General features: G+C 36.5%; 1 protein-coding gene across 1 annotated transcript; it reads left to right on the forward strand.

Annotated features, from left to right (window-relative positions):
- Positions 1–1,119: 1,119 nt before the first annotated feature.
- LOC110157214 (calpain-1 catalytic subunit-like) lies at positions 1,120–13,098 on the forward strand. Its single transcript, XM_020921490.2, has 22 exons — positions 1,120–1,258; positions 4,341–4,587; positions 5,509–5,578; positions 6,408–6,526; positions 6,866–6,999; positions 7,134–7,302; positions 7,815–7,898; positions 7,988–8,073; positions 8,153–8,227; positions 8,808–8,968; positions 9,688–9,857; positions 9,936–9,947; positions 10,334–10,545; positions 10,623–10,662; positions 10,743–10,808; positions 10,898–10,955; positions 11,160–11,224; positions 11,317–11,385; positions 11,470–11,548; positions 11,637–11,750; positions 11,833–11,891; positions 11,962–13,098. Exons 2-22 carry the CDS (start codon positions 4,342–4,344, stop codon positions 11,986–11,988), a joined length of 2,115 nt encoding a protein of 704 aa, XP_020777149.1. The 5' UTR covers positions 1,120–1,258; position 4,341; the 3' UTR covers positions 11,989–13,098.
- The last annotated feature ends 50 nt before the right edge of the window (positions 13,099–13,148 follow it).

Below are 13,148 nucleotides of genomic sequence, written 5' to 3' on the forward strand. Positions count from 1 at the left end.
CAATACATGACAGATGGAACAATAATGTTTGGTTATTTTTCTGTTATTATGATGAACTTCGATAACTCATTATAGATACAAACTCATACCTTAATTGTTGCATTTTAATCATTCTTATCGCAGCTCATTGTACATTTAGAAGATGTCTTGATGGAAAATTCAAATTTATGGTTTGATTTCAATCTTATCGTTTATCATGTATATTTAGGGCAATATATACCCTGTCACAATAACAATTTTTTAAGCACAATTCATTGCAATACAGATATATTGCAATAAATGATAATATTGAAACTATTTTATGCCACCAGTACGATTAAAATAAAGCACTATAATCCCAATAAAGCCATTTGTAAATGTACAGAATCATTTAAAGGCCTAAACTGCAACACATAAATCGCCAAATGAAACAATAATAAGCCACAGAAGTGACTTATTTAATCAAAATCTTCCCAATTTTGCAAAGAAAAGGTACCCATGATACATTTTAAATATCAAAATATACTGTTCCAGTTATCATATACTGAAAGATAAGTTGCTATCGTAGCCTAATTACCGTGATAAGCCCAGCAATATATCGCAGTTCAAAATTTGTTATCGCGACAGACGTAGCTGCTAAATGTTGTTTGTTAGTGTCTCATAAAAATAATGTGTCCTGTAATGTTATTTATGTTTTTAATAACTTTTTACGTTCTAATTATTTGAGGGTGAACAGACGTCCCTATTTACCCAGGACAGTCCTAGTTTTGAGCCCAGCGGATTTATCCAAACCCATGGACTTGACCCCAATTTTATACAAGAAATGTCCCTGGTGTCCCTATTTTTAACCAACTTGATACTTGTCAACAGTAAAGAGAGGCATAAATTGTCACTTGTTAAATAAAATACAGGAAAGCATGCTTAAAAATGACCAAAAGACAAAGAAAAAGTGACTATACTGACTCACTTATTAGTCGTGAATTAGTCATGAATGGGCCGAATGAATAACAATTTTTTCTTACTTGCCTGCTCGTTTCACAGTTCATTATCATTTGTGCGCCCTCTAGCGGTGCTCTGTGGCAGTGCGTCCTGGGGCAGTGGGCGTGTGCAGCCCCTCCTCTCCGCTACTCCGCATGGGCAGGGCCTGTGCTCTGCGCCGTATTCACTGCTGAAAGATTAGACTCACCTCCTGTCCACTACTGATTTTACACAGATTTATACGATTATAACCACTTTATTAGCCACTCGGAGGTGATCCAAACTTTCTCTGCTAGCCGTGGTAAGCCGATCTTTCATTCTTTTAGTCAGCTTCTGAGATTGGACAAAGAAAGCTTCAAACATAACGGAATGGCACCATGCATTATTGTAGTAGTGTGGTAGGCCACCGAGCTAATTTCCTGGAATAAGAAGCGAAAGAGGTGCCTGCAATGTCATATCTTTTGACCGTTTTGGCTCATTTATAAAACATTTGCGTAAATCCGAAACTGGAGCTTAAACTCTTATTGGCTTTACTATGTGTGTTTAGGCCTTTCACTTCTCTGCTCTGAACAGGTGCTCTCTTATGCAAATCACCTCGCACATCATTTTAGCTTCTTTATAGGTCAAATGTGCAACTTGTAGTCATGTTCATGTGTGCACTTCATTCATTGGCGTCTGTCCATCATTTTGCTTGTTTAACGCAGTCTTAGGTTAAAGTCCAAAAGGTGACATCATCAATTCAGCTGGATCTTGCATGGATCAGCAGCTGCTCTTCTGCTCACTGGCCCGAGGGAAAGATTGTCTATGTCTGTATCTAGTCAAAATCCATCCTCTGTGTGGTTGTATCAGCCTAGGGACATTCCTGTAGTGGAGGCATGTGGGGCCTCACGCTCACTATGGGGGGCAGGTGGTCATATAAACAAAATCCTGTCTGGAGGGTTGTTTCTAGGGTAAATAATAGCGCTGTAATACATACACACTTTAAACTGTCAAAATGTCAGTCAAAACTGTATATAAATGAATACGTGATATGCCCTATAGGCCTACAATTAGTGGACTTGCTCCATTGTCCACCAGCTGTTATAAACCTAATCTATCCAGGGGTTTCTCAATGATTAGGACTGTTGCCATAGCAATTAACATTAAAACATATAACATATCTTTTGAATGCTGAAAAGTCATCAAAATGTAATATATAACAGGAAGCAGAAAACCATGAATAACATCTTATTTCTTTCCAGTTTCCACATTTAGCAAAGTTTAAAAAATATTCTGTTTCATACTGAAATGTGGACTGAAGCCTGGAGATGGGCACTGTATTTACTATTGAGCCAAGTTTAATCCTGATGTAAGCCCAGACTTGGTCTGGTCCTCTTCCAGTTCTTGTTTAGTCCTGGTCCAGATTAAGTTCTGAGTTTAGTACCAATTTTGATGTGGAGTGTATGCAATTATAATTGCATGCTACTTCTCAATTTCTGCATCATTACTGCATTACCATGTCAATTTTTTTCCCTTTTTGCACTGTGCTGTGTAGTAAACTTCATAATTGTTTAACCACAATCTATGAAGTGTTGCTTAGAACTGCATTGTGAAAGTAACCCAATAGTTTTGCTTGTCACGGCTGCTCTATCCAACTGAGCCTGAGCTTTGAGAGTTCTCATTGTTTACTGTGCAGGGGCTCATTGGCATTCCCTTTGAGTGGAGCGACATAATGAACCGTCCCACACCATGGTTTTCCCAGAACTTTCAGAACAAAAAATGTGACGTCTTTTAACAATTGTCAAAGATAAAATCTATTCTAAGCTGATTTTCTTTGCATTATCACTAGGTCAATTAAACTAAGTGCTTATAGTGTAGCACAGAAAGCCATTAAGGCCCGTCTCCCTGAAGAACAGCTGTAGCATGCTTTTCCCTCAGCATATAGAAAACACAAACATAGTAAGATTTTTTACAACATAATAACTATTCTATTTTATATTATCATGTGGTCTTTAGCTCTATATGAAACTATTTATTAAAGGTACAACTTTGTCCCATGTATTTTTTAGTATCAAGAGTTCAACTCAATTTTGATACTAAGAAATTCTCTAAAATCTCTATACACATTACGATAACACTCCTTTTTAGTCATGGAATGGAATTTTGCAAAGTAATTGTACTTCCTCTATCTTATTCTTATCATAAGGTCTGCTACGTTCTGATAAGACTCAGCATCATACTAAAACTGTTCAGAAAAGCTCAAATTTTGTCTTGTCAGTGTTATTTTTTAGAAGCATCGATTCTTGAATGGGTGAATTAAATGAGTATCTAGATTTAATAGTTCTTAAAGTATTTGGATATAGACTTTTTTGTCAACCCTACAACTTGCGTATACTCAAATATTAGTGTGTGACTGTATATGTTTTGTCTTTCCTCTCAGCCTGCCTATACTGTGAAGGTATCCAATTTCTAACTCCCTTTGTTATTTTTTTGTGGGGTTTTAGGTTGTCACAAGGCTATTCTGTTCTTGGTTCATTTTTCTTTGTACCTAGCTACTTTCCCCACCCACTGTGTGTCTGTCTTATCTCTGTTGGGCGTTGGTGACTTCTGTTCCTACAGCAAGTAACAATGCATAATCCAATGCAGATTAGATATTAAAAAATACTTTGCCGCAATATATATTTTATTTTGCTGCTTAGTTGAGTTTAAGTTGCACATGCCACTGGTTCTCAAACTACTCCCTTTGAAAATGTAGCTTCCTAACATAAAAAAAAAAAACTTACAAAACCAGGACATTCCTAAAGACTTAACATATAAATTTATTGATGTCATTACCAAAACCAGATCACTTGAATAGATAAACTCAAGATCACATTTTCTGTTCAAAGGCCTAGCAAGTTCAGGACAAAAATGGGGTAAAACCAGGGCAGGGACTGTTATATCTGTGTCAGAATAATTTTATTATCCCATATTTGCTAAATACTTGTGTGATATTTACAATCTGAAAGACTAGTTTGAGAACCACTTACTTACACAATTTGGTGCTAAAAGTAAAAACATCTGGTATGGTTTTGAATTATATTATCTTTCTTACAGTTACTAAATTATAATGCATAGATTTATAATAAACTTTAGAAAGGCCTTAATATGCCCACCTGTTAAATCTATGATAATAAATTTGCAGTTTTACCTCAACTAATTTCAATATTTTCTTGCAACAACAACAGACCATTCATATCACCCATCTTGCTCTGCCCTACTATGACTACTACATACAACAATCCCCTCTCTAAAATCAATTGCTGTGCTGTAACACTTACTCTCTGATTAGCCTTGTGCTATTAATACCCAGTAGCGGCGTTGCTTAGTCACTCACTCTGGTTTACATTGATATGTTTCACCAGTATGTTCACGACTGGAGGGATTTCTGCAAGCATATATGCTAACAGACTGCGAGCAGAAGGAATGGGGTCCCACGAGCAGGCAGTGAAGTTCGCTAACCAGGACTACGAGGCGCTAAAGCAGGAGTGTCTGGAGTCTGGGAGCCTGTTTGAAGACCCCCTGTTTCCGGCTGAACCCCCCTCCCTGGGATTTAAGGAGCTGGCCCCGTACTCGGCCAAAACCAAGGATGTGGAGTGGATGAGACCCACGGTGAGACGGAGGATGGAGGCTATGGGTTTTTATTTTTTTAATATAGGAAGCAAGCAGACCTCATGTGGTCAAGTTATTAAACATACATGTGCAATCCAAAATATGTAATATGTGAAAACATTACTTCAGGCCAATTCTTACGGGATTCAGTGCACATACATTGATATATTAACTTCAAAGTTGTAATCTAGAATCCAGCCATGATCCAGAGAGTCACAAAGAAATGTACTGTACTTGTTCAAGGCTGGATAAATGGAAATGCCTGACTTTTTAAAAATATAATAACTATAATAAACTATAATAAATCAATGAAAACAAGAATCATGGATAACAATGACAAAGGTTTTATTCTGTGGTATTGAAACTGATTGCAGTAAGTTATATAATCCTAAATACATTTTAATTTTACATATTTGTAAAAACACAATTGCAAATTTAAAAAAAATATATATATATTGCTGGATTTTCTATATTTGTTAGTGTTGCGACTTCATATTAATGAGTTTGTGTAATTTGGATTGACAATGTAATACAATAAATTCCACTTGTAATTCCAACTAATTTACTTTACTACTTTACTTAACAAATTCTCCAATGTGTTTATTCATATGAGCAGTTGTTTATCTGTTGTTGCCCAGTTGACCTTGTATGTAAACAAACCTATCACTTTCCCTCATTTTGTCCATGCAAGTTCAGACATAAAGACTCATGTTGAGACAGGACACTGCAGCTGTCCCCGACCACTCCCTCCCACCACTGCACATGCCAACAGCCACACAGACGAGTAACACAGATCTATCAGTCATACCATTGAATTAACGCACTCACACACTCTAAGATCAGATTCATCAAATGTTTATTGTGGTTGTGGTTATGTTTATTGTGGTAATAATCAGATGATAAATATTGGTGTATTTTTAGGAGCTGGCAACAGATCCTCAGTTCATTGTGGGAGGTGCCACCAGGACAGACATTTGCCAGGGAGCGCTGGGTGAGTTCAAATGAAAATAATCACATTTAAATTCTGTCTCTGCTCAGACACACCTGCAAAATTATTAACAGGTGTCAGAGTTAGGACTAAACACAGGAAGTTACTGTTTCAGTCTCCCTGAAGATGTTAGACAGGCCTCTACTTTGACAATGTCCAGGCTCAAAACAGTTCTACTTAGCTGTGCATATGACTGAAACGTTTTCATTCCTCTCTCTTTTTAATTTTATGATGATTATTTATGTTTTGATTTGTTTTTATTGTGATTTTAATGTATTTCTTATTCTGTAAAGCACTTTGAATTACTTTGTGTACGAATTGTGCTATACAGATAAACTTGCCTTGCCTTACCTATTTTAATCTTACACTATACACTGTACTTTTCTTTACATACAATTTGGAGTATTTTTGTATCCCCACACAAAATTAGTAATTGTGAATTGTGAGGAAACTTTCCAGGATTTCTCAGGTTATTTTGACACACTGTTATTACCATTGATTGTTAGAAGTAGTGGTGGCTGCACAGACCTTAGAAGAAATGTATTTTTTAATTTTTTTTTTATATTAAAACATTTGTTCACGCCTAGATAAATAATACATAATATTTGTAAAAAGGTGAAAAGGGAAAGACAAAATTACCTGCTAATTTTTACCCCAATAATAAATATTATTGATATGAAAATATACAAAAATAATAGAAGATTACTTCGTTACATGTCTTACTTGTATTTTATTTGCAACCTGCATTAAAGTGTAAGTAATTAAATTAATGAACATGTTTCAAAAATTCCTATAATTATTAAAGCCTATAACATGATTTGTTCTCTTCCAGGTGACTGTTGGCTTTTAGCTGCCATTGGATCTCTCACTCTGAATGAGAGACTTCTGCACCGCGTTGTTCCACACGGTCAGTCTTTTCAGGATGACTATGCTGGCATCTTCCACTTCCAGGTATCTCATGTGCCATATTTATCACAAGCATGACTTGATTATCTAATTGTCTGTAGGTGTTGAACTGCTAGTTTGAATCTAATTTCACATTATGTTATTTGTAAATATATTTGTATGTCATAATGCATAGTAAAATTTATAAAAAAAAGTCTGATGCTATGATCAAAAGGTCATGTTTATACTACTTGTTTTTTTGTATTTCTGCATTATTTGCATCAGTCAGGCAGTTTATACTAACAAGCTGAAAGACAATATACAGGAATGTGTGAACTGTGACAAAGATAGTACAAGTTACTTTGAGAGACGCTGATTGCTGATTCTTGACTTTGTATGTTGCAGTTCTGGCAGTTTGGTGATTGGGTTGACGTGGTGATAGACGACCGACTTCCTGTCAAAGATGGAGAACTCATGTTTGTCCACTCTGCTGAGGGCAACGAATTCTGGAGTGCACTGCTGGAGAAGGCCTATGCTAAGTAGGTCATAAAACGAGCCGCCATTATGATAAATTATTCATAGATACAACAGGAAATGGTCAATGCATTCCTAAAAAGCTTGAGGTGCAGCTGTGATGGTATGACACTGTTGTTCTCTTCTCTGTGGTTTTAAGGCTAAATGGATCCTATGAGGCCCTGTCTGGAGGCAGCACAACTGAAGGTTTTGAGGATTTCACTGGAGGAGTTTCAGAGATGTACGAACTCCGAAAACCTCCGCGAGATTTGTACAGGATCATCAGGAAGGCACTAGACCGAGGATCACTGCTGGGCTGCTCTATTGATGTAAATGCCACACACGCGCACTCAAGAAACAAATCACAAATCAGTACAAAATATGATAACACAGTTTTGCATCAGCACCATTACAAAGGCAAAAGTATAAAAAAAAATACTCAAACAAGAGTAAAACTTGTGTTCAAACTACCTGGTTTGTGCAAAAAATAATACTACAATACAAACTACAAACAATACTAGAACTGTCTTCATATTTATAACATCTGGATGTGATTTAAAAAAAATGCTAATAGTATTATGTAACAGTTTCACATTATTCTCTGTTTGAACCCCAAACACACATCTAAATCTCCATATGTTCTAAGACAAGTTGTTAAGATAAGACTTTGTGTCATCTTTGCTCTATAAAATTTAGGTCCATACTCTAGAATGAACTGATAATATAATTAAGAGAAATTTATTTTTATTGCTTGCTTTATTCAGTACATTCTCAAAAAGAGTATAGAGTCACTCTCATAATCTCAGTCTTTCTTAATTTCTACATATTCATTTTTGTTTAGATCACCAGTGCTTTTGATATGGAGGCTATTACGTTCAAGAAGCTGGTGAAGGGCCATGCCTACTCTGTCACAGGACTCAAGGAGGTCTGTCTACTATAGTTTACTATATTTATATATTTTTACATACATATTTTACAAATTGGATATTGTATTCTAATAGTATATAATCTTAGGTCAATTACCGAGGCAGAATGGAGCGTCTCATCCGGATACGTAACCCTTGGGGCCAGGTGGAGTGGACTGGAGCCTGGAGTGACAAGTGAGTCCTTTCAATACTATTATTCATCACTATGTTTGAGTATTTTATCTTGACCATGTGTGGTTGTATGTTTGTGTAGTTCTTCTGAATGGGATCAAATTGACGCGTCTGAAAGAGAAGACTTGAACTGTCAAATGGAGGATGGGGAGTTTTGGTAAGGTCCTTGCTTTTGCCGTGTTTATGTATTGGAATGCCATTAGCAGCTGTGCGCTTGTGACTCACACACCAATGTTTCAGTCTATTTATAACATGTATCACACATGGCATTCTTCACTTTAGGCTTACACTACTACTCAATGGTCATTTTAGTGTATTTGACTTTTAAAGCCCCAGTACATAACTTTTAGTCAAAAAATAGACAAAAATTGATTTTTTTTTTTTTTTTTTCATTTTGGGCAAAGAAACATGCACCCTTACTGAGATCATGCTTGCTTCTCGACAAACCTGACTCTTCCGGCTTGTTTTCATGGAAATGTTGTCTTTAAGCTTCCTCGTTACAACAATCTCTCAGAATTGGCAGATTGTCACAGAGTCAGAATTTGGTTTTGATTGTTATATTGTATATTAAACGCCACCAAACACATGCAAGCTTGACATAACTTACTCAAATGTGTGACGTGCATGACAGTTGTGTGTGATTAGCAGCTGAACCATCACCACTGACTGATGATTGCCGAATCCTATCAATGTGCTGAAGGAAATGCAAACAGCTCACACATTGTGCTCCTTCACAGGATGGCCTTCAGTGAGTTCCTCCGTCAGTTTTCTCGTCTGGAGATTTGTAACCTGACGCCGGATGCTCTGAGCGAGGACAGCTTGAGTCACTGGAACACCATAAAGTTTTACGGGACATGGAGGAGAGGAAGCACCGCGGGGGGCTGCAGGAACCATCCCAGTGAGTACCAACAAGACTCAGGTGGAGTAGTCTATAGAGGTGAACCTTACATTCAAAACATGGTAACATTTTAGTGAAAGTGCTTATTTTGTTTCTGTGTTGGTGGAAAGACTAAACAAAGCTGCAAAGTACAATGGGGTAAAATAATGATGGCTGAGTGGCAAGCACTCGTGCTTCACAGCAAGAAGGTTCTGGGTTGTATCCCTGAGTTGCCTGGTCTTTTCTGTGTGGAGTTTGCATATTCTCGTCATGTCTGGGTGGGTTTCCTCCAGGTTTCCCCCATCACCATAGGTATAATCCTCCAGCAAATGTAGTCCTGACCAAACATAGCAACAAGATCATGGAGATGGGTCCCTGGGCACGAGACTGTGCTCTCATCGCTCATGAAGAGATGCCCCAGCTGGATTGAGGGATGGGTTAAAATCTTAAACTGACTTTGGTATTCCTGTAGATTTAGTTCTGTAACATCTTCACAAATACAGTACACTGGGCTTCAGACTGAGCAGAAAATTAGGTTCTTTTAGTAGTTCATAGATTATAATTATATAATTGTAATGCTCATTTGCACACTGATATGCAGGTATATTAGTAACATATTCAGTACATTATTAAAAATGTCTTATCCAGAGCAAAATGTAGAATAAAAATCATGGCCAAACCAAAGAACACGTGTTTTTGCAGCTACTTGAGTCTTAATGACTCCATTGCGTTCTGTCCAGACACGTTTTGGATCAACCCTCAATACAAGATCACGCTCCTGGAGGAAGATGATGACCCGGAGGACGATGAAGTGGCCTGTAGTTTCCTGGTAGCTCTGATGCAGAAGGATCGCCGCAGATACAGACGCCAGGGACAGGACATGCACACCATCGGATTTGCTCTTTATGAGGTAATGTCTATTGGCATTTATTTTTGCCACTGTATGAATCTTTACCTAATTAATTATATACTTATTCTCTTTCCACAGATTCCTGAAGAGGTATGTCAAGTATTAACTATTTTACATTTTTACTTTATATATTAGGGCTGCTTGAGTGTGGGGGAAAAAGCAAAATTACACTTCTTCTTGGTGTTTCACAATCTCTTTGAAAATGTTTACACAGAAAGAATATACTTAAAAATAATGTATTAGTAATGTTTTAAATTCATAAATTTAAAGCCACTATACGCTGGGGGGCAGAGTGAGGTAAAACAATTTTTTTTTTATTGATTGGAGCAAAAATTGTAATTAGAATTTAATTTTGGTTTAACTGCACAGCCCAATCGTGCATTTTATCTGTTTCGGCCTTTTTAAAAACTGTGCTACTAAGTAATGTCAAGTATTTATTCACTGCCTTAATTAACCGCTTTATTTCTTACTTATAGTACAGAGGTTGTCAGAACGTGCACTTGAAGAAGAATTTCTTTTTGTCCCACTCATCTTGTGCTCGTTCTGAGACATTCATAAACTTGCGCGAGGTAAGCACCCGGCTGAGGTTACCCCCTGGAGAGTACCTCGTGGTTCCCTCCACATTTGAACCTGGGAAAGAGGCTGATTTTGTTCTCCGAGTCTTCACTGAGAAACAATCAGAAACAGAGTATGTTTTTTTTTCCTGCTGCTACTTAACTTTTAATTATGCATTTTTAGCTTTGTAATTTTTTTTGCGCTCAACAGGGAATTGGATGATGAGGTTGTTGCTGAGTTGGCGGATGAGGTGAGCACCCTTTTAGTGTAATTATAAATTGATCCAATATAGGATTGCTGTGCTAATTTAAGTATAAAAATGTTTTTAAGGATGACATTACAGAAGATGACATTGATGATTCCTTCAAAGCAATGTTTGCCCAACTTGCTGGAGAGGTATGTGTTGGAAATGGCTATTCTATGATTTCTGTATCAGAACTAAATTAAATGTTAATTTATTTTTAACAACTTCCTACTGTGTACAGGATATGGAGATTTCCATTCATGAGTTGAGGACCATTCTCAACAGAGTGATGGGTAAACGTAAGTGATTTAGTAAACAAATTATGTCTCCAGGAAAGCTTACATACTAGTTGGAGATTTTGCATCATAGCATTACATTCCTCTGCCTATTGTTGATTTCTTTTAATAGTTCTTATCAATGACATATTACTTCAGCACTGCTGGTAAAATGTGTTGGCTGTGGTTCAAGTCACACTTAAGTAATGGGGTCTATTATCATTGCAGACAAAGACTTGAAGACAGATGGGTTCAGTATGGAGTCCTGTCGAACCATGGTTAACCTCATGGATGTATCCTTGTTAAAACTAATAAGAATATATTTTTGATCTGTGTAAGTACCATTGACGTATTTAGTTTTTCATCTTAACACCACTTCAATCAGAAAGACGGCAGTGCGCGTTTGGGGCTGGTGGAATTTCAGATCCTCTGGAATAAGATTCGTAAATGGCTGGTAAGAATAAAAATTTATAATCTGAATAAATAAAAAGAGAAAAATCTGTTTGTACTAATTTGAATTGTCTCTCTAAACATATAGACAATTTTTAGACAATATGACCTTGATAAATCTGGTGCTATGAGTTCATATGAGATGCGCCTGGCTGTGGAAGGAGCAGGTGCTGTAAATGAACTTCTTTGCAATTATAAAAACTTACAATTCATCAAATAATTAATGTTAACTTTTTGTTGTTTTTTTTTTTTCAGGTTTTAAGCTGAATAATAAACTAAATCAGATCCTAGTTGCCCGATATGCAGAGAATGAAATGATTGATTTTGACAACTTCATCTGCTGCTTGGTCAAACTTGAGTGCATGTTTAGTAAGTACAGAGTTATTGTATATATGTTTGTGTTAAATAGTTGAATGAGAAATTCCAGTTTATACTTTATACTTTTTCACAGGGTCTTTCCAGCTTTTCGACAGAGAAGGATCTGGAACGGCTGAGCTGACTCTAACCGAAGTATGTTTTGCTTCTTTTTAAATTACTAACATATAAGTTCCTACCGTTAACATCTGTTTCTCTCTATTAGTGGCTGTACATGACCATGTGTGGCTAGAAGAAATGTCTACAGTTTAAAAGAAGTATAAAGAGGTACAGTGCCATGCAAACTGTCAAACCCGGGAGCCCTGAAGACCCTCAGCCTTACGGAAATATAGATTTTCAAACAAATCCCACCTCAGTATTAAGTAGCAACATACTGTAATTCTTAGGCCTGTCACAATAACAAACGTTAAAGTGTATGATATATTGAAAGAAAATACTGTGATTAATGGAAATATATGAAAAGACCACTATTGGGGTGCCTACAATGTTCCATAGTATGGCTTAAACATAACTGTATGCATGTTATAGGTCAGATCTGTGCAAAGGCAACAACCACTAGATTTAAGAAGGCTTATTTTTAAAAAGTAAAAACTAATTACACAAAATGTAAAGTTTACCTTTACCTTTAACACCATCTACCATTTACTGAACAATAAGTACTGGTAATTATATAGTAACTATTGTGACAAGCCTAGTAAATGCTACACCAAAGCGCTTCTTCAAAAGATTATTTCAGCTTGCCTTGTAGTATCTGAAAAATCATAAACTATGCAAATCTACTATATGAAACAGGCACCGTGCCACTGTCCCAGCATGAAGAAAAGCATGGCTAAAAGCTACAATATGCTTTGTAATGTTATTACATTTGTCTATTTTATGTGAAAGAGATAAAGGAAAAAAGTACATGAATGTTACTACAATGGTTCTGAAAGTGACGTCTTAGACTCCTTCTATTACTGATGCTTGTGAAATACCTTAAGACTTGATAATTCACTGTGGAAGGATTTTAACACGCGTTACATTTGTAGTTTTATTATTTCACCTCAAGATGGCAGCATAGATATGAAGGTTTTGCACAGTTGTTTTTGTAACACATTAGTTTCTATTTTGCACTTAGATTGTATTTTTTTAAATAATTAAGCTTTAGCAGATTTGCGCCAGACTACAAAAAAATGCTGTAATACATCACTTGATTAGAGTCAGGTGGAACTAACAGGGATCACACAATCAATCAATGCCTTAGACTCACATCAGTTAAAACACTGCTTTTTAATTGTACCAGTTATGTGTATGTGTTGTGAATGTTTGTTGTGCCTTAAATAAATATTTGCCCCATTTGGAAGGTTCATTGTGTTTGACACTATCAACGTGACCTATATATGTACAGAAACA

This window comes from Boleophthalmus pectinirostris, unplaced genomic scaffold (genome assembly GCF_026225935.1).
Source record: "Boleophthalmus pectinirostris isolate CB_2022bp ecotype Guang Dong unplaced genomic scaffold, ASM2622593v1 HiC_scaffold_5, whole genome shotgun sequence".
NCBI lineage: Eukaryota > Metazoa > Chordata > Actinopteri > Gobiiformes > Gobiidae > Boleophthalmus > Boleophthalmus pectinirostris.